The sequence below is a fragment of the Ictalurus furcatus genome, chromosome 4 (assembly GCF_023375685.1).
Source record: "Ictalurus furcatus strain D&B chromosome 4, Billie_1.0, whole genome shotgun sequence".
In the NCBI taxonomy this organism is placed as follows: domain Eukaryota; kingdom Metazoa; phylum Chordata; class Actinopteri; order Siluriformes; family Ictaluridae; genus Ictalurus; species Ictalurus furcatus.
In genome coordinates, this window is record NC_071258.1 from 19,220,761 (window position 1) to 19,246,594 (window position 25,834).

At 42.2% G+C, this 25,834-nt stretch overlaps 1 protein-coding gene across 3 annotated transcripts in view; it reads right to left on the reverse strand.

The window, feature by feature from the left end:
- Positions 1-25,834, reverse strand: part of rasgrf1 (Ras protein specific guanine nucleotide releasing factor 1) — a 415,815-nt gene that overhangs the window by 108,524 nt on the left and 281,457 nt on the right. For all 3 annotated transcript variants that reach the window (XM_053623247.1, XM_053623248.1, XM_053623249.1), the window contains exons 12-13: positions 5,560-5,702; positions 5,366-5,448 (exon numbers count right to left, since the gene is read on the reverse strand). In XM_053623247.1, the coding sequence (XP_053479222.1) occupies positions 5,366-5,448; positions 5,560-5,702 (226 nt within the window). The remainder of the gene's footprint in view (positions 1-5,365; positions 5,449-5,559; positions 5,703-25,834) is intronic.

The following is a 25,834-nucleotide window of genomic DNA, read 5'->3' on the forward strand; positions in this document are numbered from 1 at the left end:
GGCCAGCTCGAATATAGTTCTCAGAGATAATATCGCTGCTAGATGGCACTCCTTGGGAGATTTCCATCCGCAAGGAATCCACTGTAGACCCAGTGAACTGTGCAATAGCTACAATCCTGGAGTTCTTAACAGAACATGTCTCAGCGGGGTGAGCTCCTTCTACAATCAGGGTTTACGTGGCCACCATTTCGGCCAGCCACGCCCCTGTTGATGGAGCCTCTGTAGTGCAACATCCTCTAGCTTCGAGGTTTATGCATGGTGTCAGGTGGCTGAGGCCCATCTGCAGGCCACGCATACCTTCCTGGGACCTTTCTGTGGTCCTGGAAGGTCTGTCAGGTGCCCCATTTGATCCCTTAGAGTGGATCTGCTGTCTCAAGCCGGAGGACTGATTTATCACCCTCGGCCAGAACTATGGAAACTGTAGGTCTGGCTCTGAGGGGCACCAGCTCATAGATTTTGGTCTCACAACTGAGGTTGTAGAGACATTGTTAAACACTAGAGCACCATCCATTAGGAAATTGTATGTGCTTAAGTGGCGGCTTTTTGTCTTGTGGTGTGAGGAACGTCAGCTCGAAGTTAGAGGATGTTGCCCCACAGAGGCTCCATCCTCTAACTTCGAGGTTTATGCGTGTGGCAGGTGTCTGAGGCCTATCTGCAGGCCACGCATACCTTCCTGGGACCTTACTGTGATCCTGGAAGGTCTGTCAGGTGCCCCATTTGAGCCGTTAGAATCAGCCTCTGAGAAGCTTCTGACACTAAAGGTAGCTCTTCTGCTGGCCCTGACATCTCTCAAGCAAGTAGGAGATCTACAAGCTCTCTCTGTTGCCCCTTCCTGCCTTGACTTTGCCCCTGGATTAGCCAAGGCCTTCCTGCCTCCGTTCCTCACACCGAAACAAGAGAGGATGTACCTGCTGTGTCCAGTAATGGCTCTCTGTACTTACGTCCACTGCTCTGGCCAGTGGCGTAAGTTGGAGCAGCTGTTGGTCTGCTTCCACAACATTTCTATTGGATTAAGCTCAGGACTTTGACTTGGCTGTTCCAAAACATTAACTTTATTCTTCTTTAACCATTCTTTGGTAGAATGACTTATGTGCTTAGGGTCATTGTGTGGCCGCACGCCCCACGTTCTCTTGAGATTCGGTGCACAGAAAGATGTCCTGATATTTTCCTTTAGAATTCGCTGGTATAATTCAGAATTCATTGTTCCATCAATGATGGCAAGTTGTCCAGGCCCAGATGCAGCAAAACAGGCCCAAACTATTATATTACCACTACCATGTTTCACAAATGGGATAAGTTTCTCATGCTGGAATGCAATGTTTTAGTTTCTCTAAACACAACGCTTCTCATTTAAACCAAAAATTCTATTTTGGTCTCATAAGTCCACAAAACATTTTATCCAGTAGCCTTCTGGCTTATCCATGTGGTCTTTAGCAAACTGCAGAAGGGCAAAAATGTTAATTTTGGAACATTAGCCAATGTGAGAGAGGCCTTTAGTTGCTGAGAAGTTACTCTAAATAATTTTCTGACTTCACAGACTATTACACGTCTTGCTCTTGGAGTGATCTTTGTTGACCCAACACTCTTGGGGAGAGTAACAATGGTCTTGAATTTCCTTCATTTGTGCATTTCCTCCATCTGTCTGACTGTGGATTGTTGGATTCCAAACTCTTCAGAAGTAGTTTTGTAACCTTTTCTAGCCTGATCAAAAAAGCACCAACAACTCTCTTTCTGAGGTCCTCAGAAATCTCCTTTGTTCATGACACAATACACGTCCACAAAAATGTGTTGTAAAGATCAGATTCTGATAGATTTATGTTCTTTAAATAAAACAAATCACACCTGATCCCACTGATTGAAATCACCTGACGCTAATTTCACCTTCAAATTAACTGCTAATCCTAGAGGTTCACATACGTTTTCCATTCACAGATAGGTAATACTGGATCATTTTCCTTAATAAATAAATAACCAAGTATAATATTTTTGCCTCATTAGTTTATTTGGGTTTACTTTGTCTACTTTTAGGGTTTGTGTGAAAATCTGATGTTGTTTTAGGTCATATTTATGCAAATATATAAAATTCTAACAAACTTTCACAAACTTTCAAGCACCACTGTATTTACGGTTTCTTAAAGCTGAGGTGTTAAAGTATGTTATAGGCAAAACGTCTGGGTTACGCATGTAACCCTGTTCCCTGAGAAGGGAATGAGAAGTTACGTTTAGCATAACACTATGGGAGCACCATCTGAAACTTGTGTAAAATCATGCCTATTTATAGGTCTGCCATGATCAGGTGACGTGGCAATTAAGCGCGTCGCGTGATATAAATATGGCACCTGTGAACCGCACCATCAGAATCTATCTGAAGTGAAGATGCAATTCACAGGCCTGCCCTGGTATGACAAAGTTATGCAACGTCTGATTCCCTTCTCAGGGAACAGGGTTGCATGCGTAACCCAGACATTCCCTTTCAAAGGGAACTTCGACGTTGCGTTTAGCATAACAATATGGGAACAAGGGTACGGCCTGTTCAAAAAGACCCAAGCCCGAGGTGGAATTAATATTCAGGCTGTAATAATGAATGAATGTGTGTGGCGTAGACCACCCTGCAGCAGCACACACATCCTGTAAGGATACCACTTTGGACAAAGCCTTCACGGAGGTGACCGCCCAGAGGCGTAGCCAGACCGTGCGCCCCATAAGCAATAGAGATTGCTTCCACTATCCAATTAGAGATGCGCTGCTTTGACACAGCATCATCTCTACTGTCGCCGCCAAAGCAGACCAGCAGCTGCTCCAACTTACGCCACTGGCCGGAGCGGTGGACGTAAGTACAGAGAGCCCTTACTGGACACAGCAGATGCATTCTCTCTTGTTCCGGTGTGGAGAATGGAGGAGGTTAGAAAACCTGCAACACCACAGGGTGGGCAGCTGATGTAGGCACCTTAGGAATATAATCCAGAATAGGATACAGGAAGGCCTTGGCCAATCCAGGGGCAAAGTCAAGGCAGGAAGGGGAAACAGAGAGCTTGTAGATCTCCTTCTCACTTGAGAGATGTCAGGGCCAGCAGAAGAGCTGCCAACCTTTTTTGGACCAGGAAATAACGGCTGTAAAAAACCTCCATCCCTCAGGGAACGGGGTACATGTTCTATGGCCCCTTTGTCCAAGAGGGATCTTATTTCCTGCGCTAACGTCGGGCTCTGGTCTGTGCTGACTACACCTCTGAACCGGGGGGGTCAAGCTATAAACTGGACCCGGTAACCCTTTTCTACAGTAGACAGAACCCATGGAGACACATTTGGCAGTAGTTTCCACGCTGCCAGATGGTCTTTGGTGACGTTAACTATTCCACATTCTATTGGAGGGAAAGCATCAGATTTTCGTTGCTCTGTGACAGCTCGCTGACCAGAGAACACTGAAAACTTGGGACTGCCTTGGCTAGGGGAGGCCCTACAGTAGCACTGGGGGCTAACTGCCCTAACAACCTCATGTCCCCTGATACGTCCCTCCACAGCCCCTCAGGACCACTCTTTGCCTGCTTGGCCTTTATGACCATTCTCAGATCAGGCCTAGTAGCAGGCCGCGACTGTGGCCACCTGGTTCCCCTGGCTGTCCACGGGGGTTCGCAGGCTGCCATACTCACCTTCTGGGTCTCCCTTTCACTAGTGCTGGCCCGGGCTCCACTCATGGATGCCTCGAGACAACAGGGAAGAAACTGTCTGAATGCCGCCATATGTCAAGCTCACTCAGCAGGTCTGCTTGGTAGGCCTGCAACACTGTCATTGGCTGCAGTGACCCACAAGCAAGACTACTACCGCATAGGTCTTGCCCACCAATGCCACAGTTGCCTTACACGGTGGCTTGGATGGCAAAGCCGGCCCCCCTAATTACCTGCCGTCAATGGAGAGAGGTAGCTTGCAAGTGCCTCCTCCACCTTCAGCATAGCTAAATAGCCATACCGTTCATCCCCCACAATGGCCGAATAATCCAACATCGTGGGGTTATAAATATGGCTTATGCATGGTTTTCCCCCAGAAGCCTGATATTTTGTCATGCACTTCTGGAAGAAAGGGGAGTTTCTGCAGTGTGAGGGATTTACTTTCACTGGGGAGAAAAAGGCTCATCCAGCCTTAGTAATCACTTCAAGCAGCTCTTTATATGCTGCTCTCAGTTTTTAATACACCCTTCTGGCTTCTCAGAGTCAGAGAGGAATTATTACTATTATTTGTGTGTGTGTGTGTGTGTGTGTGTGTGTGTTTTCGTTTTGGCTTTCCATACCAGAAGGAGGAGTCCTGACGCGAGCTCCAAAGTCCCGCGGAAAGCCGAACCCGGAAGACAGAGCAAGAGATAGAGCAGCGCTCATCTCCGGCTCCCCTTCCGGATGCATAAGAGATCCCCCGAACCGCTCGAGGCTGCCATCGCATGCTACATCCCTAGACACTTCACCCAGAAAGTGTGCACTATTCCCCGAGATGAAACGGGAGCAAGTCGTAACACACTTCCTGAATTCTCTCACTCATATTTTTCTCTCTCGCTCATTCCTTTTTTTCTCTCTTTTTTTTTTTTAAAGGGATAGAAAAGTTCTGAGATTTTGAGAAAAGATAGTGAGGAAATTAAGCGTCTTTTTGTTTCTTTACGAAAACAACTGACATGCAGTCTTTCGCTGAATATAATAAAGGCTGATGGCGCAGTTCACAGGTGCCATATTTATATACGCGATGTGCTTAATTGCCACGTCACCTGATCATGGCAGGCCTATAAATAGGCATGATTTTACACAAGCTTCAGATGCTGGTCGCGCACGAGAGGCGCTCCCATAGTGTTATGCTAAACGCAACGTCTCGTTCCCTTTGAAAGGGTACAAAATTGGTCTTTGCTGTTTCCCATAATTCAGTCATAGCAACATCTGACGAGTTTTCCTAGGCCACCACAAAAATAGTGACAGAAATTAGTGACTAAAATACTTGTAAAATGCTGTATAACTCACCAGTACTCACATATTTCTGATCACAAAATGAAATAAAATAGAACACCATTCGTTGTTGAACAATGCCACAGTGCACTTACCGACATACAGAAGTTACTTAATTTTCTAGAAAAAGTCCAAGTCCAGTTTTATCAATCTGCCACCTCCCTGCTTTTCAAGATGTAGCTTGTTTTACTCTTTCACATGAGCAATTATTCATAAAATTATGAATAATTATTTTTGTTTCAAGTATCAAATATTTGTTGGATAAAGTCACATGGAAACAATTTTTTAATCGTTAGAAATATTTATAGTTATTTCAAAGCATTAAAATTATTTTCACTAAGCCCTGTCCACTGAATTTTCTTATGAATATATTGCAGTGGGACTCATACTTGATCATCTGTGGCACAGTGACTTTTGAGTTGTCCTCAAAAGCATTCATCATAAGGCCATTGCAACGAATGTTGTCAATGCACTGTGGGAAAGAGAGAGAGGCAGATTTTAAACCACAGGAGATGAAAGATGATGAGATTATATCGAGAAGCTGTGTGGATGAATAAACAGGAATAAATGTAGGTGGACATGCCTGGCTTATGTCACTGGTCCAGGCTGACTTCTCTTGCCTTGAGGAGGCAACTAGGATGATAGTGAAGGCCTGGCTGTCTTTAGGCTCCACCACTATTTTAAAGTCCAGGTGCTCCATATCTTGGCTGTTCTTGTCTGATTTTGCTGGAGAAGAGACAGATGATTTTTTTTTCCACAAATGCGTGACTATGGACTAATTAAAGGAAACATGTGGTGCCTTAAGAAGGTGTAGGGCCACCAAAAGCCACCAGAACAACTTCAGTGTGAAATGGTATAGATTTTTTAACTTTCGGGAACTGTACTGGAGAAATCGAATATCATTCTTTGAAAAGATATTGCCCTGATCACTGTTTTGATGATCGTGGTGGAGAGCCATAGTCAGTCCATGATCTCTCAAGTGAATTGACATCTGGTTAATGCAAAAGCATATGATTTTCATTTTCATAATAATCAAACTATTCAAAGACCTCTCAAGCCCTTGGATGGGGTCTACTCCCATCAGGATAGGAATGTTCCATTATAGCATAATGGCAATCAGTCAGAATACATTTGTATTGATTTACAGTGAACTTTCCCTCTACAGGTAAACCCAAACCATGCCAGCAGAATTTGTGTGTGTGTGTGTGTGTTCTTTAGGTGAAACACCTTGTTGCGTTATGTTTCCTTTATCATTAGAGTTCTTACTTGGTCTCAGAAATTACTTAAATTTTAAATAAAGCAAAATAGACTTTTTAATCATAAAAACCTGACGATTTTTGCGCATCTGTTCCAAATATCAAGAGTTCTGTGGGGGTTTAAGCTATGGAGTGAGCTGAATGGGCCATTTTAATGATTAATGCCTAAATAATGAAACACCAGTAATATGAAAAGATCCATCCTTCATCCTATACCGCTTATCATTCAGGGTCATGGGGAACCTAGAGCCTATCCCAGGGAGCATCAGGCACAAGGCAGGGTACATGCTGGACAGGGTGCCAATCCATTGCAGGGCACAGTCACATACACATTCACATACCCTTTCATACACTATGGACACTTTGGACATGCCAATCAGTCTACCATGCATGTCTTTGGACTGGGGGAGAAAACCAGAGTAGACGGAGAAAACGTCTGGGTTATTCATGTAACCTTGTTGCATTAGCTGAACGCTGTGGGAAGCGCCCTCGTACGTGATTGGTATCTGAAACTTGTGTAACATTATGTCTATTTATAGGCCTGCTGTGATCAGGTGACATGGCAATTAAGTGCGTCGTGTGATATGTAAACGACAACAGTGAACCGTGCCGTCACCCTCTATTATATGAAGCGAAGACACAATTCACAGGCATGCCCCAGTATGACAAAGTTTCGCATCAGTTCCCTTTCAAAGGGAACTTCACGTTGCATTAGCTGAACACTATGGGAACGAGAATACCCACTCCATCATACTGAGGTTAGGGCCTATTCAAAAAGACCTGAGCCCAAGGGTCACTGCAAGACACTTGAGCCTGGGCCGGAATGTACAGTATCTCACAAAAGTGAGTACACCCCTCACATTTTTGTAAATATTTAATTATATCTTTTCATGTGACAACACTGAAGAAATGACACTTTGCTACAATATAAAGTAGTGAGTGTACAGCTTGTGTAACAGTGTAAATTTGCTGCCCCCTCAAAATAACTCAACACACAGTCAGTACACCCCTAAGTGAAAATGTCCAAATTGGGCCCAAAGTGTCAATATTTTGTGTGGCCACCATTATTTTCCAGCACTGCCTTAACCCTCTTGGGCATGGAGTTCACCAGAGCTTCACAGATTGCCACTGGAGTCCCCCATGATGACATCACGGAGCTGGTGGATGTTAGAGACCTTGTGCTCCTCCACCTTCCATTTGAGGATGCCCCACAGATGCTCAATAGGGTTTAGGTCTGGAGACATGCTTGGCCAGTCCATCACCTTCACCCTCAGCTTCTTTAGCAAGGCAGTGGTCGTCTTGGAGGTGTGTTTGGGGTCGTTATCATGCTGGAATACTGCATACTGATCATAATCTGCTTCAGTATGTCACAGTACATGTTGGCATTCATGGTTCCCTCAATGAACTGTAGCTCCCCAGTGCCGGCAGCACTCATGCAGCCCCAGACCATGACACTCCCACCACCATGCTTGACTGTAGGCAAGACACACTTGTCTTTGTACTCCTCACATTGTTGGCCCCACACACGCTTGACACCATCTGAACCGAATAAGTTTATCGTGGTCTCATCAGACCACAGGACATGGTTCCAGTAATCCATGTCCTTAGTCTCCTTGTCTTCAGCAAACTGTTTGCAGGCTTTCTTGTGCATCATCTTTAGAAGAGGCTTCCTTCTGGGATGACAGCCATGCAGACCAATTTGATGCAGTGTGTGGCATATGGTCTGAGCACTGACATGCTGACCCCCCCACACCTTCAACCTCTGCAGCAATGCTGGCAGCACTCATATGTCTATTTCCCAAAGACAACCTCTGGATATAACACTGAGCATGTGCACTCAACTTCTCTGGTCGACCATGGCGAGGCCTGTTCTGAGTGGAACCTGTCCTGTTAAACCGCTGTATGGTCTTGGCCACCGTGCTGCAGCTCAGTATCAGGGTCTTGGCAATCTTCTTATAGCCTAGGCCATCTTTATGTAGTGCAACAATTCTTTTTTTTCAGATCCTCAGAGAGTTCTTTGCCATAAGGTGCCATGTTGAACTTCCAGTGACCAGTATGAGGGAGTGTGAGAGCGATGACACCAAATTTAACACACCTGCTCCCCATTCACACCTGAGACCTTGTAACACTAACAAGTCACATGACACCAGGGAGGGAAAATGGCTAATTGGGCCCAATTTGGTCATTTTCACTTAGGGGTGTGCTCACTTTTGTTGCCAGTGGTTTAGACATTAATGGCTGTGTGTTGAGTTAATTTGAGGGGACAGCAAATTTACACTGTTACACAAGCTGTACACTCAGTACTTTATATTGTAGCAAAGTGTCATTTCTTCAGTGTTGTCACATGAAAAGATATAATCAAATATTTACAAAAATGTGAGGGGTGTACTCACTTTTGTGAGATACTGTATATCCAGGCTGTAAAATTAAATGAATGTGTGTGGCATAGACTACACCGCCACAGCACACACATCCTGTAAGGATACCCCTTTGGACAAAGCCTTCAAGGAGGCGACCCCCCTAGTGTAATGATCCCTTATGCCCAGAGGCAAAGCGAAACCACGCGCCTCACAAGTAATAGAGATAGCTTCCACTATCCAATTAGAGATGTGCTGTTTCAACACAGCATCACCACTGTTGTCACCACCAAAGCCGACCAGCAGCTGCTCTGACTTACACCTCTGGCCGGAGCAGTGGACGTAAGTACAGAGAGCCCTTACTGGACACAGTGGGTGCAATTTCTCTTGTTCCGGTATGAGGAACAGAGGAGGGCACAAAGCCTGCATCACTACTGGCTGGGCAGCAGATGTAGGCACTTTAGGCATATAATCCGGCCTAGGATACAGGAAGGCCTTGGCTAATCCAGGGGTAAAGTCAAGGCAGGAAGGTTAAACAGAGAGCTTGTAGATCTCCTACTCGCTTGAGAGATGCCAGGGCCAGCAAAAGAGCTACCTTTAGGGTCAGAAGCTCCTCAGAGGCTGACAGTAAGGGCTCAAATGCGGCATGTGACAGACCTTCCAGAAAGGTCCCAGGAAGGTATGCGTGGTCTGCAGATGTGCCTCAGCCACCTGACAACATGCATATCCCTTGAAGTTAGAGGATGTTGCCCCACAGAGGCTCCATCAATAAGGGCATGGCTGGCCGAAATGATGACCACGTAGACCCTGATTGTAGGAGGAGACAACCTCATTGAGAAACATCCTTGTAAGAACTCTAGGACTGTAGCTATTGCACAGTTCACTGGGTCTAGCTTATGTTCCTCACACTACGAGACAAAAAGTTGCCACTTGAGCTCATGCAATTTCGTCATGGATGGCATTCTAGCATTCTACATGGTCTCTACAACCTCAGTTGTGAGGCCAGTATCTATGAACTGGTGCCCCTCAGGGGCAGACCCACAGTTTCCATACTTCCGGCAGAGGGTGATAAATCAGCCCTCTGGCTTGAGACAGTAGATCCCTGTGGATGGGAATCTCCCAAGGAGTGCCATCTAGCAGGGATATTGTCTCTGAGAACCACATTCGAGCTGGCTAATAAGGTGCTAATAGCAGCAGATGTAGACCATCTTGGCGAACTCTCACTAGAACTTGTGGGAGCAGAGCGATCGGGGGAAAAGCATATAGATGTGACCTTGGCCACATGTGCAACATGGCGTTCAGCCCTAATGGTGCGGGAGGAGAAGGGCGAACCGCAGCAAGCAGTGTGTTGACTCCTCGGAGGTGAACACATCCACTGCCACTTCACCAAACCTCCGCCATATGGACCCCACCACTTGTGGATGGAGCCACCAATCCCTGGGCCTCAGCCCCTGCTTCAACAGGATATCTGCCCCCACATTCCAGTTGCCCAGAATGTACATTGTACTCACTGACAAAACTTTTCCTCCCTGGTGGTCGAAATATGAGACCACTGCTGTGTTGTCTGTAAACACATGGTGATCTCTCAATTGAGGAAGAAAGAATTTCAGTGCTAGAAATATGGCCCGCATTTCTAGGCAATTTATATGCCACTCCAAATGAGGGCAGCTCCAGAGACTGTGAGCTGGACAGCCATCTAAGACCACAGCCCAGCCCATGAGGGAGGTGTCTGTCATTACTGTCTTGCACTAAGGATATACCCCTAGACTGTGACCCAAGGCTAGAAACCAGGGACACTTCCAAATTCTCAGAGCACGTAGGCATCACCGCGTGACATTGATTTACTCTCAGAAGTTTCATCCTCAGACGAAACCCCCAACTTCTCAGTCACCACTGAATGGTCTCCTGTGCAATAGGCCCATAAGTGCCAATAGTCTCCCAAGATCCAGCTTTATCTTGCTCAGTGTTGATAGGATTGACCCTACACATGTTGGGGATAGAAACACCCTCATCATAGTAAAATCCTTATAACCCCTATAAAAGTTGTCCACTGCACTGGAGAAAGCATACTTTTTTGAGATTCAGCCTGAGCCCCAAGCTCTTCATGTGGGTGAGAACAACATTTCGATGTTGAACCACCAGTTCCCTGGATCATGCTAGAATTAACCAGTCATCCATGTAGTTTAGTACACAGATGCCATGGAGTCACAATGGAGCCAGAATGGCATCCATGCACTTTGTGAAGGTGCGAAGGAATAATGTTAGCCCGAAGGGTAGAACCCAATATTGGTAAGCGTTGCCTCCAACGCAAACCCCAGGAACTTCCTGTGACTGGGCAATATTTCAATGTGGAAATATGCACCTTTTAGATCTATTGTCACAAACCAGTCCTCAAACTGAATCTGTGGAACGATAAGTTTGGGCGTGAGCATCTTGAACCTGTATGTCCGAAGAGTACAGTTCAGATGACGCAGATTTAAAATTGGCCGCATACTCCTCCATTTTTTGCGGACCAGGAAATAACGGCTGTCAAAATCTCCCTCCCTCAGGGAACGGGGTACATGTTCTATGGCCCCTTTGTCCAAGAGGCATCTTACTTCCTGCATTAACGTCGGGCTCTGGTCTGTGCTGACTGCTGTGGTGAGCACACCTCTGAACCGGGGGGTTGAGTTCTGAACTGGACCCAGTAACCCTTTTCTACGGTAGACAGAACCCATGGAGACACATTTGGCAGTAGTTTCCACGCCGACAGACAGTCTTTTAGTGACGGTAACTTTTCCACATTCTGGAAAAGTTAATGTCACTAACATACACATTCCTGGGTGGCTGTGGCTCACGTGGTAGAGCGGGTTGTTCACTAATCGTAGGATTGGCAGTTCAATTCCTAGCCCACATGACTCCACATACCAAAGTGTCCTTGGGCAAGACATTGAACCCCAAGTTGCTCCCCATGGCAAGTTAATGACTTGCATGGCACCTCTGCTACAATTCGTGTGTGAATGGGTGAATTAGAAACAGTGTAAAGTGCTTTGGATAAAAGTGCTATATAAGTGCAGACCATTTACCATTTACAGTCTATTGGAGGGAAAGCATCAGATTTCCATTGCCCTGTGACAGCTCGCTGACCAGAGAACACTGAAAACTTGGGACAGCCTTGGCTAGGGGAGGCCCTACAGTAGCACTGGGGGCTAACTTCCCTAACAACCTCATGTACCCTGATATGTCCCTCCAGGGCCCCTCAGGACCACTCCTCTTTTGTCTGCTTGGCCTTTATAACCATTCTCACATCAGCCCCAGTAGCAGGCCGCGACTGTGGCCGCCTGGTTCCCCTGGCTGTCTGTGGGGGTTGGCAGGCTACCATACTCACCTTCTGTGCCTCCCTTGCAATAGTGCTGGCCCAGGCTCCACTGGTAGATGCGCGGGTGAACTCGACACAATAGGGAAGGAACTGGCTGAATGCCGCCATATGTCGGGCTCACTCAGCAGGTCTGCTTGGTATCTCTGCAACACTGTCATTGTTTGCAGTGACCTAAAAGCAAGACCCAATACTGCAAAGGCCTTGCCCACCAATGCCACAGTGGCCTTATATGGCTTGGATGGCAAAGCCGGCCCCCTAAATTATCTGCTGTCGATGGAGAGAGGTAGCTCGCAAGTGCCTCCTCCACCTTCAGCATAGCTTAGTAGCCATGCCATTCATTTCCCACGATGGCCGAATAATCTGACATTGCAGGGTTATAAATACAGTTTATGCATGGTTTTCCCCCAGAAGCCTGATATTTTGTCATGCATTTCTGGAAAAAAAGGGAAGTTTTCTGCAGTGTGAGGGATTTATTTCACTCGGGAGAAAAAGCTCATCCAGCCTTAGTAAATAGTTCAAGCAGCTCTTAATATACTGCTCTCAGTTTTTAACACACCCTTCTGGCTCCTCAGTGTCAGAGAGGTATTCATCCACTTTGGACATGCCAATCAGCCTACCATGCATGTCTTTGGACTGGGGGAGGATACCAGAGTACCCAGAGAAAACCCCCACAGCACGGGGAAAACATGCAAACTCTGCACACACATGGCCCCGGCGGGACACAAACCCCAGACCCTGGAGGTGTGAGGTGAACATGCTAATCACTAAGCCACCGTGCGCCCCTCAGAGAGGTCTTATTATTTTTAATTTTGTGGGGGTTTTTTTTGGCTTTCCATAGTGGAAGGAGTCGCCGCAACGTGAGGAGAACAGAGGAGAGCTGGACCCGGAAGACAGAGCAAGAGATTCTCCGGCTCCTCTTCCAGATCCATACGAGATCCCCCGGACCTGAGGTGGCCAGTTGCCTCGGCAGCGGCCGACCCAGATCGGTGAGGCTCTGAAACCCAACTCGCTTCGGTTTCCGAGAAAAGAGTGAGTTGCAAGCGGAGCTGCCTAATGTAAGGCAGTCACAATGCACACAGTCAGACCTATCGAGGGCTGCCGTGGTGTGCTCCACCTCTAGACACTTCACACAGAAAGTGTGCAATCTTCTCCGTGATGAAACGGGTGGAAGGCGTAACACAATTCTTGAATTCTCACTCATACTTTTCTCTCATGCTCATTCTTTTTTTTTTTCTTCTCTTTTTTTAAAGGGATAGAAAAGTCCAGAGATTTTAAGAAAATATATAGAGGAAATAAAGCATCTTTTTGTTTTCATTACACAAACGACTGACATGCAATCTTGCTGAAGATAATAAGGCTGACAGCATGGTTCACAGGTGTCATTTATAGATCACATGACATGCTTAATTGCCTGATCACAGCAGGCCTATAAATAGGCATGATAATACACAAGCTTCAGGTACCGGTCACGCACGAATGCGCTTCCCACAGTGTTCAGCTCATGCAATGTGAAGTTCCCTTTGAAAGGGAACTCCCACAGCACAGGGAGAATTTGCAAACCCTGCACAAAAGGCAGTGGCAGGAATTGAACCCCCAACCCTGGCGGTGTGAGGCAAACATGCTAACCACTAAACCACCATTTGAAAAGATGCTGTAAATAATGATATTCATTTATTCACTTAAAAACCAAAGACCTTTCAAATCAGGTAATGGGAATATAATATACATAAGCAGTTAAATATATCACTGGAACATTTATAAATCAGGTATTGGACACTTAGCACATTGTCTAACAAACAAAAAACCTCCTTATTGTGTAGGGGACAATGTGCTCATGTGGTCAGTAAAGCATTCACGAACCCAAAGATAAATAATTTTAAAATTCCACAAATTTAGTTTTTAATTTAGATTTTTGTGTTTGCCAAGTCTCAAACATATCTGTTAAACATCGCTTTCATAACATGAAGGTAAGAAGACATTTCTGAGGGTAGCTCACAAAATGCAGCACCAGAACTTCAAGTGTCATTAGAAATACAACTGACATTATACATTTTAGTCATGTCATCACCAGAATCGCCATCATACTGATTACGCACACATGGACTTAAGCATGGACAACACTATACAGTAAATACTCACACAAACCAACAATTCTCGGCAAAGTATCACCTCAGTCTATTCTTGCCTGACATTGCCGATCTTTGTATTCTGTGTGTTTAGATATTCTTGTTATTGATCTTCTTTCTGTTTTTCTGGTTTTGATTCTCATGCCTTACCTGATTTAGGATCTGTATACTTTTTCCTGTTTGTTGACTATCACTTTGCTTCACTTTGCTTTTGATTTGTTTCACAGTTTTATAATATAAAGTATTCTAATTATTCTAACCTGCAATTACCACCAGGTGATACCACTACTGTCTGATTAGCAGTGCCCAATGCTCTGGCTCCAACTGACCTATTGTGCAACATCAGTCAAGACGGCACCTTTCTTTCTGACTGAATTTAGGCTTCAGAACTGCAGAATGGCACCATATTGTAAATGGTAAATGGTGCACTTATATAACGCTTTTATCCAAAGCGCTTTACACTGTGTCTCATTCACCCATTCACCCATTCACACACACACTCACACACCAATGGTAGCAGAGCTGCCATGCAAGGCGCAGCTTGCCATCGGGAGCAACTTGGGGTTCAGTGTCTTGCCCAAGGACACGAGTCGGGAATCGAACCACCAACCCTACGATTAGTGGACAACCCGCTCTATCACCTGAGCCACAGCCGCCCGTAATATATATATTGTCCACCTATATACCAGAATGACCATTATCATCATTACCAGTTACACGTGAAAGCAATTACAAATACAGTTTGCAATTGCTTTTGAAAATTGTCCGCAAAACACTTCAATAGAGAACAATTTCGGGAAACATCAACAAATTAGGTAATTTTATTTAGCAGATGCTATCAAATTGGATTACACAAAGTTCTTTAACTTCATATATGAGGTGCAGTGGACTGTTTTATCTCCATTAAGTTGGCACCCCATGAAATTAAATAATCACCAAAATTATGCCATTTGTTTCTGCTACGTTTGTGCTGATTTCTTCAGCAAAAATTAATGTTTGTACTCATTTGGTGTTTGCGCTATTAAACATAATTTTTTTTGGCTGTATGATGTCACTCTCCACCTTATGTCACTCAAACCTCTCCAAATCGTCACCATTCATTTGTGCTCAGTTTGTGCCATTAAAACAAACACTGTAACTACCCAGAAAACACAGAACGCTCCCCTAATGTTAGCATATGGTTCCCGTTTGGTTATTTTTTTGGGAACCAAATAATAACATTCTAGGTATGGTCTCTGTAGGTTCTTTTTTGTAATTTTTTTATTTTATTTTTTGTAATCAAAAACTTTTTGTATTCAAAAACTAACCTTCCCAGAATGTTGCATGGAGGTTTTTTTTTTTGTAACAACCTAAAGAGAACCTATAAGGAATGTTCTCTAATTGTCATTTTTAGGTCAAATTACAGAATTGACATTTCCTTCAAGCAGTGGCAGATCCAGGGGTGGGGCCAGTGGGCCACTGGCCAGCCCCAGCTAAAATCTGATTTGCCCTTGAAGTGACCCTGTCCAGTTAATCATTTCTGATCTATGTCAGAGCATTCCATCAGCTGAGTCAGTTTGTTTGAAATTCGACTTGCTTAACCATTTCTTTCTACCGCATCTTGTAATGGCAGGTCTATAGGCTGTTTTTATCATCCTTGTCCACTTAGGCTTCAATGATAAGTACCTATTTACCACTTTAACTAACATCTCAAAAGACATTAGTGTTGTTGTCACTTAATTTCTCTTTGTCTAACGTTAGGAAGCTAGTTAGCTACAACACACTAGTTAGTTTATTAGCTAGTTACCTAGGCTAAGCAATGTTGGATGGTAGCTAGCTAGCTGGCTAAGGTTTCACACATTAGTTTATAGTTACACAGTTGAGGGAAGTAAAATATAGCGGCTCACACATAAAACCTAAAAGGTTTGGTCATGCCATGTAGACACAGTCGTTAATTGTCGTTAATAAAACTAATGCAGCATCCCATATAAGTGACAGCTGGGAAGTGCATGGAGAGTTCAATGCAGAAGCATTCAATTCTGGTGACTTTGGGGGTATTTATTTATTTATTTATTTATTTTCCTTAATCATATTAAGTAACAAACATTAATGTTAGTATGTGCTGCAGATCATTCCATTAGTTCAATTTTACATTTAAATGTAAAAGGCTTTGGTAAAATTGCCGATGTAACCCTTTTTTTTTTTTTAGGTATTAAAACTGCAAAACTGTTTGTCATCAACAGTTTGGTTGATGACAAACATCATGTTTTTATACCTTGGAGCTCTGGTTTACCATGTTCATTTTTAAGCAATTACTAACAACGTTAACTTCACCAGTGCAAGTTTATATTTTATTTGATACTTAAACATACCTAATTTCTATTAAAATTCCTGAAATAAATACACATAGGTATATACTGTCACGTTTCAAAGATGGTTATGGAAGCAATCGCATATTTCCAAACAATTTAATGAACAAACGAACAACAAAAGAAAGACACGAAGACAACTCGGCAAAATACTGTGGCTAAGGCTAAACATAAGCTGTCAAACCAAACATGGTACAGGGACACAGGTCAAGAAGATAATTACGTGAGGCAAAGAAGCAGTGCAAACAGTGGCTATATATATGGGTGCTCGTTAAACAAAAACGTGATACAGGTGCAGGTGGTCATGTTTCGAGTCCAGAGTTACCTCCTTGATATGACATATACACTCCGTTCAAAAAGACAAGAGAATGAATTATTTTTGACATACAAACAACAATACAGAAGTGATTTTTGAAATAACCTGTATATACAACAATAAATACATAAACATTTTCATTATATTTAAAATCCACCCTCTCCAGTCCTAGTCCATGAAAGCCCCAAAAAACCAAAACATTATGTTTTGTTTACACAAATAACAGAGAATATACTGGAAGGGGCCACTGAAACTATGAAATTAGTTTCTAAACCAGGGCAGTTCTGGTCCTGAGGGCCAGTGCACTGTCCTGCAGAGATTAGCTCCATCCCTAATTAAACACTCCTGAAAACACTAACCAAAGTCTTCAGGATTACTTGAAAATATTCAGGAAAATGACAAGCAGGTGTGTTTGATAGTGTGTTTGTGAGTAAACTAAATAACTAACCCCATAAATGAACAAATCACTTCAAAAAGCTTTCACTGATGATGACTAAATCACATAGTTTGTGACAGAAAGCCAAATTAGAAGAGATAAGCAAGCATTCTTTTATCAGATAACAAGCTACTGTTATCCATTAAAATCTGTGCCAAGTAAATTAAAGCTGGAAAAATGGATGTCCTCCTTCAACTAAATATAAATGCACATAATACGCATGAACACAGTGATAAGCGCTAGACTTGTATTTACCTTTCCTCAACTACAATGTCTTATTACGAATCATGGTATAACTGCAAATAAAGGTTTCTCATGGTGTGTAAGGGAGGAGCAAAGTGAGGGGGCAGCATTCATGTTTTAAATAGTTCAAATTATGCAAATGATAATGTTCAATAAATAGGAAAGATGATTTTCAGACATATCTACTGTAATCTACCTCATTAGACAATGATTTATCAGGAAAATTTTACTGGCACACAGCAACATTTTACTGGGGCTCATGCCCAAGTAAAAAGGATCTAGCGATGCCTCTGGTGTGTGTGAAGTACGAAGATAAAGTGGATGAGTCTGCAGGCCCAATTTACGAGCAGCTCACAGAGAATTCTCCCGATGAGCCACCCCAGCTATTACAGGGTTTCTTTTAATGGCACAAACCAGTACAAATCGAGCACAAACAAGTGGTGCTGATTTGGATGACATGGGGTGGAGAGTGAGGTCACTGCCACAATTATATTTATTTTTACTGAAGGGAAATGCACACAGTGCTGTGAAAAATTATTTGCCCCATCCTGATTTCTTCTGTTTTTGTATACATCTCATACTAAATAGTTTTTAGATCTTCAAATGAAATGCAACAGAAAACAAAGGCAACCTGAGTAAACAGTTTCTATTGTTTTTTTGTTGTTGTTTTGTTATTAAAGCAAAAAAAGGTTATCCAACACCTATTACCCATGTGTAAAACTAATTGTCCCCTTAAAATTAAAATCTGTTTGGGGCACCTTTTGCAGCAATAACTGCAACCAAATGCTTCCAATAACTGGAGATCTTTCACTTTATTCTAGCACTAGGACTTACTCCTATGCTTTGGATCATTGTCTTGCTGCATAATCCAGTTGTGCATGAGTTTCAACATACAGACAGAAGATCAGACATTCTCCTTTATGATTTTCTGGTAGAAGAGAGAAAGATAGTTTGTATATTTCATATCACTAATTGGTTATTTGGTTTTGACAGGTCTAGGTCAAAGGTCATCATCAATAATAATGTTCTTGGCAGGTTAATGGTCATCTTCAATCCTAATTATGTTGTGAGTTGTATATCAGAGATAATGTTACATACATTCTGCACTTACGGTCTGCACTTAGATCAAGCAATCATATTATGTTGAGAGAATCACGCCAAAGATAATATTACATATGGTCTACACTTATGTCATTATCTTAACAGTTGTCTTTAAAGGTTATTAGCAACCGTCATTATCTTAACAGATGTAGGTCATCACCAACCGTCATTTTCTTAACAGGTGAAGGTTAAAAATGGATAATGGTTTATATAATAAAGGTTTGTTGTAATCTGTTGCGTTCCCATACACACACGAATACACATACATACACACATATACATGCACGCGCACACGCGCGCACACACACACACTCACAGAGAAGATACCCCCTGACCAATCAGAACAAAAGAAATTAAAATGCTACATCCAGTAGGTGGCTGTATATATACCATAAGTTTATAGTAGAAGAAGAAGAAGACCACACCCACCCTCTTGATTTTAAAATACTCTGTACTTACAACACAACGTGTATAATCTTTCAATATGGCTTGCCCTTATGCACAGAAAAAAGTTCACTCTTTTTTGGGAAGATTAGAAAAAATTTTAGAGCATGTAAAGATTCAATATTGGGTAATGTCAAACGGTTGTACAGCCAGATTTTTTTTTTTGATGCAGAAAAAGGAGACCTTGTGCTTTTCTAGGTCCTTTCACCGGATGAAATGCTAACTTGTGGTTCTGTCCTTCGAGTGAGTTATAACTATTTTCCTCTTTGAGACACCCATAACATCCGTTATAAATGTATGCGATGACTATAGCTTCATTAATCTGATAAACCGCTGAGTACGGCGGGTCTAATTAATTAATTAATGATAAAGTTGCTGAGTCCAGCGACTAGCCCCATAAAAAATTAATGATAAATAAAGTTTTATGCAAAGCATCAAAAGAATTTCCAGACTCTACCCTTCAAAATTTCCAGACACCATGGATTTCTCAGCAGGTAAGAAGATGTATTTTAAACAGTTAAAATAGAAGGTTTATGTAATTATCCAATTGATATTGATATAACCCTAACCCTAACCTTTCTGAGTACAGCAATCATTATTCTTATCCAGTCATTATGTAATCTGGTATAAGACTATCTAAAATTTAATCTTCAATACACTTATATTATAGAGCAAGACCGAACTGAGCTCATCTAATTCTAGTGTCTAGGATAACGTATCAAATGAATGCTAGTCTACTAGGTAATTAAAATTTGTCTCTTAGATCTGTGTAGTGAGCTAAAAGGGAATTGTTAAGTTACTAAAAGTATATTTTATTTGCTTTACTGTTTTCAGACAACAGCTTTGTGATTATTTCTGATGACGAGTGTCCTGAGACAACCGCTCAAGGTCTTGAGTCCGAGCTCTACTCGTAAGTCATAACATAAAATTATGAATGTTTCATACTGTAAAGTCGTTCATGCGCATTTATATTTTTGTTTGTGTCATATTCAGAAGTTGAGGACATTGTGAATATCAGTGGTGATGATGGTGAAAATTCAGGTGAGTTGACGTATATTTTACCTTCTTTTGCCCCCAGCGCAAAAAAAATAAATAAAAAAACACTCTCACATGTTCTGTGACTTATAGATACGATTGATTTCGAAAATGGTGGTGCTATAGAAGAACAAGAGGAAATCAACTTGGAAGCCGACATTCAACTTGACCTCGAATTACAGGAGATCTGCACAGCATGGCATGAATTCTTCCGAGTAAAGACTGCTTTATTGGAAAACTTTGGACAGCTTGATAATACATTTGAATCTGATCAAGGTACAGAATTTGTCCTTTTACTGTACAACATACTTGAAAATTTGAATAGATGCCTCACGGTGAACATAAAGTTGATTAGAAAATTGTAGAATAGATATGGCGCAGAAATGTCTGAAATGCAGTTCGGATACAGAGACTAAAAAAATGAGAACTGAAAATACTCCATTACCTTATGATTTTTGTTATGATGGAAACCAGAGTTCTTGAAATGGTCTGTTACATCATGATCCGTACACAACCCTGAACCCATAACCATTGTATGTATTACATCGAAACTTCTTAAAGAAGGCACTGATGCAATCATCCCTTTCGGCCACCCACTTCTCTCCCTCAAAATCAATACAGCATAAGAAATTAGCTACATGAGTTCCTGTTTCCTGTCTAGTCTCTAAATCATAAAACACATCATTCTCATTGGCGCGTTCTTTCCTAGCTGGTCGTATAAAACATCTATGCTCGATATCGTCGTTGAGTTTTTGGCCACAGAGTATGCATTTGGAATCGGCGCAGACGTGTTCCTTACGTTTAGAAGGTTTATCCTGTATCACACATTTACATTTATCGCCATAGAATCCCGTTTCACACATAGAATATTCACCTTCACTCGACTGAATCTTTGCTTTATGCCTGTCGAAACAGTATTGTGAGCTACATAATCTCTGACACTCTGGACATTTAGTTACATCCTTAGGGTGTTTGTGGCAATCGGGGTCACGACAAACGTTGCAGATATAATCACATAATAGTGGTTTCAAGGGTATTATCTGTAAAAATTTCACGTTTACTCTGAATTGCATTTTTGAGCATGGTCAGAAAAAGATTGTAAATCGATGACACCGTTGACTAATTCAGTGGTTCCCAAACTTTTCCAGGGCAAGGCCCCCCAAATGGCATTAACATTTGACCGAGGTCCCCCTTTTTGCAAGATGTCTTTAAAACACATTAAAAATACAGACTTCTGAATATATATCCCTTTTTTATTAATAATTACATCTTAAATCTTTACATTACATTACATTAGGAATTGATCGTGTGTGATGAATTCGGAGTTCGATGGAGTAGGACACGTTGTTGGAGGCTCCTGCTGATTTCAATTAAAATTGTAATTAATTTGTGCTTTTCGGTCATACAATAGATTTTGACTTATTCTACTCCGTTTCTTTGTTTGCACTTTTAATTTTGTGGCATGTTAAAATGTCTGGAAAGAACATGAAAACCTGTGGTAGCATTCAGACACAACTGAGGCCTAGTGTGCGCGCCGCGAGCAAGTCCCCTTCTTCCCCTGAATCCGCGTTGCCAAGCGGTGACCCTGACTTCGCCGCACTCAGACTCAAGCTGCTGGCTTCACTGAAGAAGGACATTGCCGATATTTTTAAAAAGGAGCTCCAGGAGACTCTCGGGGATGCGCTGTCTACTATCCAGCTTGACCTGCAGGCCGTGAAAACACAGCTGGCTAGTGATAAAGTTGCTACCAAGGCTACCATATCAACACTGAAAGGTACTGTTGTGGAATTGTGGGAAACACTGCTGTCTCCTTTGTTTTATGGAGACTTTGGGTGTGTGTGTGTTTGGGGGTTGTTGGGGGGAGGGGGAGGAGGTCCCACTTCAGCTCTAATTGGCTATTTATATCCCTATGGTTTACTTTATTTAAATGGTTAGTAGTAATATGGATCCCAGCATAGCTGGGACAGGCATGCCTTTAAGATTTATTAGTTGGAACGTCAGAGGTATGGGTAATCCTGTCAAGAGATCTAAGGTTTTTACACATTTGAAACACTTAAACTCCGATATATAGTATTTTTACAGGAGACTCACCTACGTATTAAAGATCATCATAGGTTACACTGCCGTTGGGTGAGTCAAGTCTTCCACTCAAACTTTAATTCGAAGGCAAGAGGGGTTGCTATTTTAATTGGCAAAAGGTCACAGTTTTCCTCCACTAACGTTATTGCTGATGTGAAAGGTAGATATAGTTGCTGGTACTCTAATGCAAAGACAGGTGTTGTTGGTAAATGTATACACTCCAAACTTTGATGACATGGAATCTGCTAATAGATTGTTGAGCAATCTCCCTTTCTTAAATACTCACCTGCTGATTTTCGGGGGAGATTTAAACTGTGTTTTTGACCCAAACTTAGATCGGTCTAATCCCCGTACTCTGAATCAATCTGCTATGTCTAAAGCATTTTCAGATTTTATGTGTCAGAACGGTCTCGTTGATCCCTGGAGATCCGGTAAGCCCTCTCTTAAAAAGTTTTCTTTCTTCTCCCAGGTGCATCATTCCTATTCGAGGATTGATTATTTTTTATAGACAGCACTCTTGATTCTTGTGTAGTTTCTTCTGACTATCTGGGTATTGTAATTTCTGATCACGTGCCTCTACAATTAGATACTCATCTTTCTACTTATAAACGTAGCCCACTGCTTTGGAGATTTAATTCTCTTCTTTTGGCAGACAGTGAATTCTATGAGTTAATTTCTACTTCTATTGATGACTTTCTTTTCTTCTCTCTATCTTCTATCTGCTATCTATCTGAATGACTCCACCTCTTATTCATTGTTATGGGAGACACTTAAATCCTATATCAGAGGGCAGATTATTTCTTACTCCACTCTCTGTAATAAAAAGCGCACTGCTAGGGTTAATGAACTCACATCTGCGATCATTGACCTTGATCAGAGATATGCATTGAACCCCTCTCCAGAACTTCTTAAACAGCATCTCGACTTACAGGCAGAATTTAATCTTATTTCGACTAAAGAGGCGGAACGCTTGTTGTTACGTACTCGTGGTGCATACTATAATCATGGCGACAAGCCGAGTCGTTTACTGGCACATCAGCTATGGTGACAGACCACTTCCTGTCTCATACCTAGTGTTAAAAACACTTATAATATTGTCACTACAGATATGGAAATTAATGGAATGGAAATTAATGCTACTTTTAACTCGTTTTACTCTTCGCTTTATAAATTTTTTCGAATTTCCTACAGACAATACTAAAGTGAATGCATTTCTTCAAAAACTTTGTAACCCTGTTATTGATTCGAATACTGCCATGCAACTGGACTCCCCACTCTCTCTTGAAGAAATTTTTAATTCAGTTAAAACTATGCAATCTAACAAAGCTCCTGGCCCGGACGGGTTTCCAATTGAATTTTTTTAAACGTTTATTGGAAAATTAGCTCCATTGCTTTTGGCTATGTTCAACGAATCCTTGGAATGTGGGTCTTTGCCTCCAACTCTGACACAAGCCACGATAGCTCTCCTTCTTAAGGAGGGTAAGGATCCAACTTCCTGTGGTTCTTATAGACCGCTGTCTCTGCTTAATGCAGCTGTGAAGGTGTTGGCGAAAGTAATGGCATCTCATTTAGAGAATGTACTCCCTTATATTATATCTGAAGAGCAGAACGGTTTTATAAATGGATGTCAATTGTTTTTCAATACCCGTACAGTCTTTAATATAATTTATTCAAAGCATTCGGCTGAGCTTCCTGAGATTGTGATTTCTTTAGATGCTGAAAAAGCATTTGATAGGGTTGAGTGGGAGTATTTGTTTGCAGTCTTGAGGAAGTTCGGATTCAGGGATAAGTTTATATCTTGGATTAGCCTCCTTTACTCATCCCCTAAAGCCAGGGTTCAGACAAACGATATTTATTTGGATTATTTTGCTCTTGGACGTGGGTGTCACCAAGGCTGTCCTTTATCACCTCTGCTTTTTGCTGTCGCTATCGAGCCTCTGTCTATCGTATTAAGATCTTCTCCCTTGTTTAAAGGAATAGTTCAATACGGTGTAGAATACAAATTGTCACTATATGCTGATGATTTGATATTGTATGTAACTGATCCTATTGCCTCTATGCCTGCTGTCTTGGGTGTTCTGGAGACCTTCGGTGTTGTCTCTGGTTATAAAATAAATTTGGACAAAAGCGACTGTTTTCCCATCAATACTGCAGCATTTTCTCTCCAACAGTCAGATCTACCTTTTCGATTTAGTCAGTCAGGGTTTAAATACCTAGGTATCAACGTGACACGTTCTTTATCTAATCTTTTATCAGCTGATTTCACTCCCCTTATCTCAAAGGTTAAATCCAACATTCAGAGTTCTTTCTCTAATTGGCAGGATCAATGTCGTCAAAATGAATATAGTACCGAAGTTTCTTTTCTTGTTCCAGCAAGTTCCTCTTTTTCTGCCAAAATCATTCTTCAATTCATTGGATAGGATGGTTGGTACTTTTGTTTGGAGTGGGAAGCCACCAAGGGTTCGTAAATCTTTATTGCAGAAATGTAGACTTAGTGGAGGACTTGCATGACCCAATTTTCAATTCTATTACTGGGCTGCGCACATCCATAGACTTTGATACTGGGTTGAATCTCCTGGATCTTCTTGATGTGGATTGGAACTGTCTTCTTGTGGGGAATCCTCTTTGCCTGCTTGGCTTTGTTCCTCTCTACCTACAAAACTCTCCCTATATACTGATAATCAACACACTTAAGACTTGGTATCAATTTAGACGGCGCTTTGGATTTGTAGGTGCATCCTCTTTGGGTCCTTTGGACAACAACCACCTATTTCCTTCTACATTTTCAGTGTGGTATGACAAGGGCATTAAACAAGTTAGAAATCTGTATGCCGATGGTGTCTTTGATAGCTTTTCCAATCTTTCACCTACTTATGACCTCCCTGTGACTCATCTCTTTCGTTATTTTCAAATTCGGAATTTCGTTTCTAGATGTTTTCCTAATTTCCCCTCTGCGCCTCCTGAACAGGCTTGGGAAAGCTTGTTTTCAAACAATCCACATCAGAGAGGAATGATTTCTAGGATTTATGATTTTATTCTGGTGCTAGGTAGTGAGGCGAGCACCAAAATTAAGAATGCATGGGAAACGGAGTTAGGAGTACAGATAAGTGAAGAGTGTTGGGAACATGCTATAGGGAGGGTACAGTCTACCACTTCTTGTGCTCGTCTTGGACTTATCCAGTTCAAAGTTTTACACAGAGACCATCTGTCCAAATCGAGACTTTCTGTAATATATCCGGACGTAGAGGACAAGTGTGATAAATGGCCTGGCTCTCCCTGTCATCTTGGCCATGTTTTTCTTCTGCCCTGATCTCCATGGTTTTGGGTCTGGTTTCTTTACCATCATGTCCACTATTCTCAGGGTAGATTTAAAACCTTGCCCATTGATTGCTGTATTTGGGATTCCTGATGCCTCAGTTCCATTGAGCTCAATACAAAAGGATGTTATCGCTTTCACATCCCTTATAGCAAGACGTTCCCTACTGTTGCATTGGAAGTCTGCTAAATATCCGTCTATCTCCCAGTGGCTAAAGGACCTGCTGTTTTTTTTAAACTCGAGAAAATAAGGTATACTATGATGGGTTGTACTGACAAGTTTTTTTTATAAATGGCAACCCTTTATTGCATATTTTATGGAGTTACAGACACTTCCCACTTAAATTTTTGTGCCTGTTGTTGGGTCTTACAATATCTATATAACTAGCGATGGTTATTGGTTAGCCATGATGAGCTGGGGCGGGGGGTGAGTTTGTTTTCAGT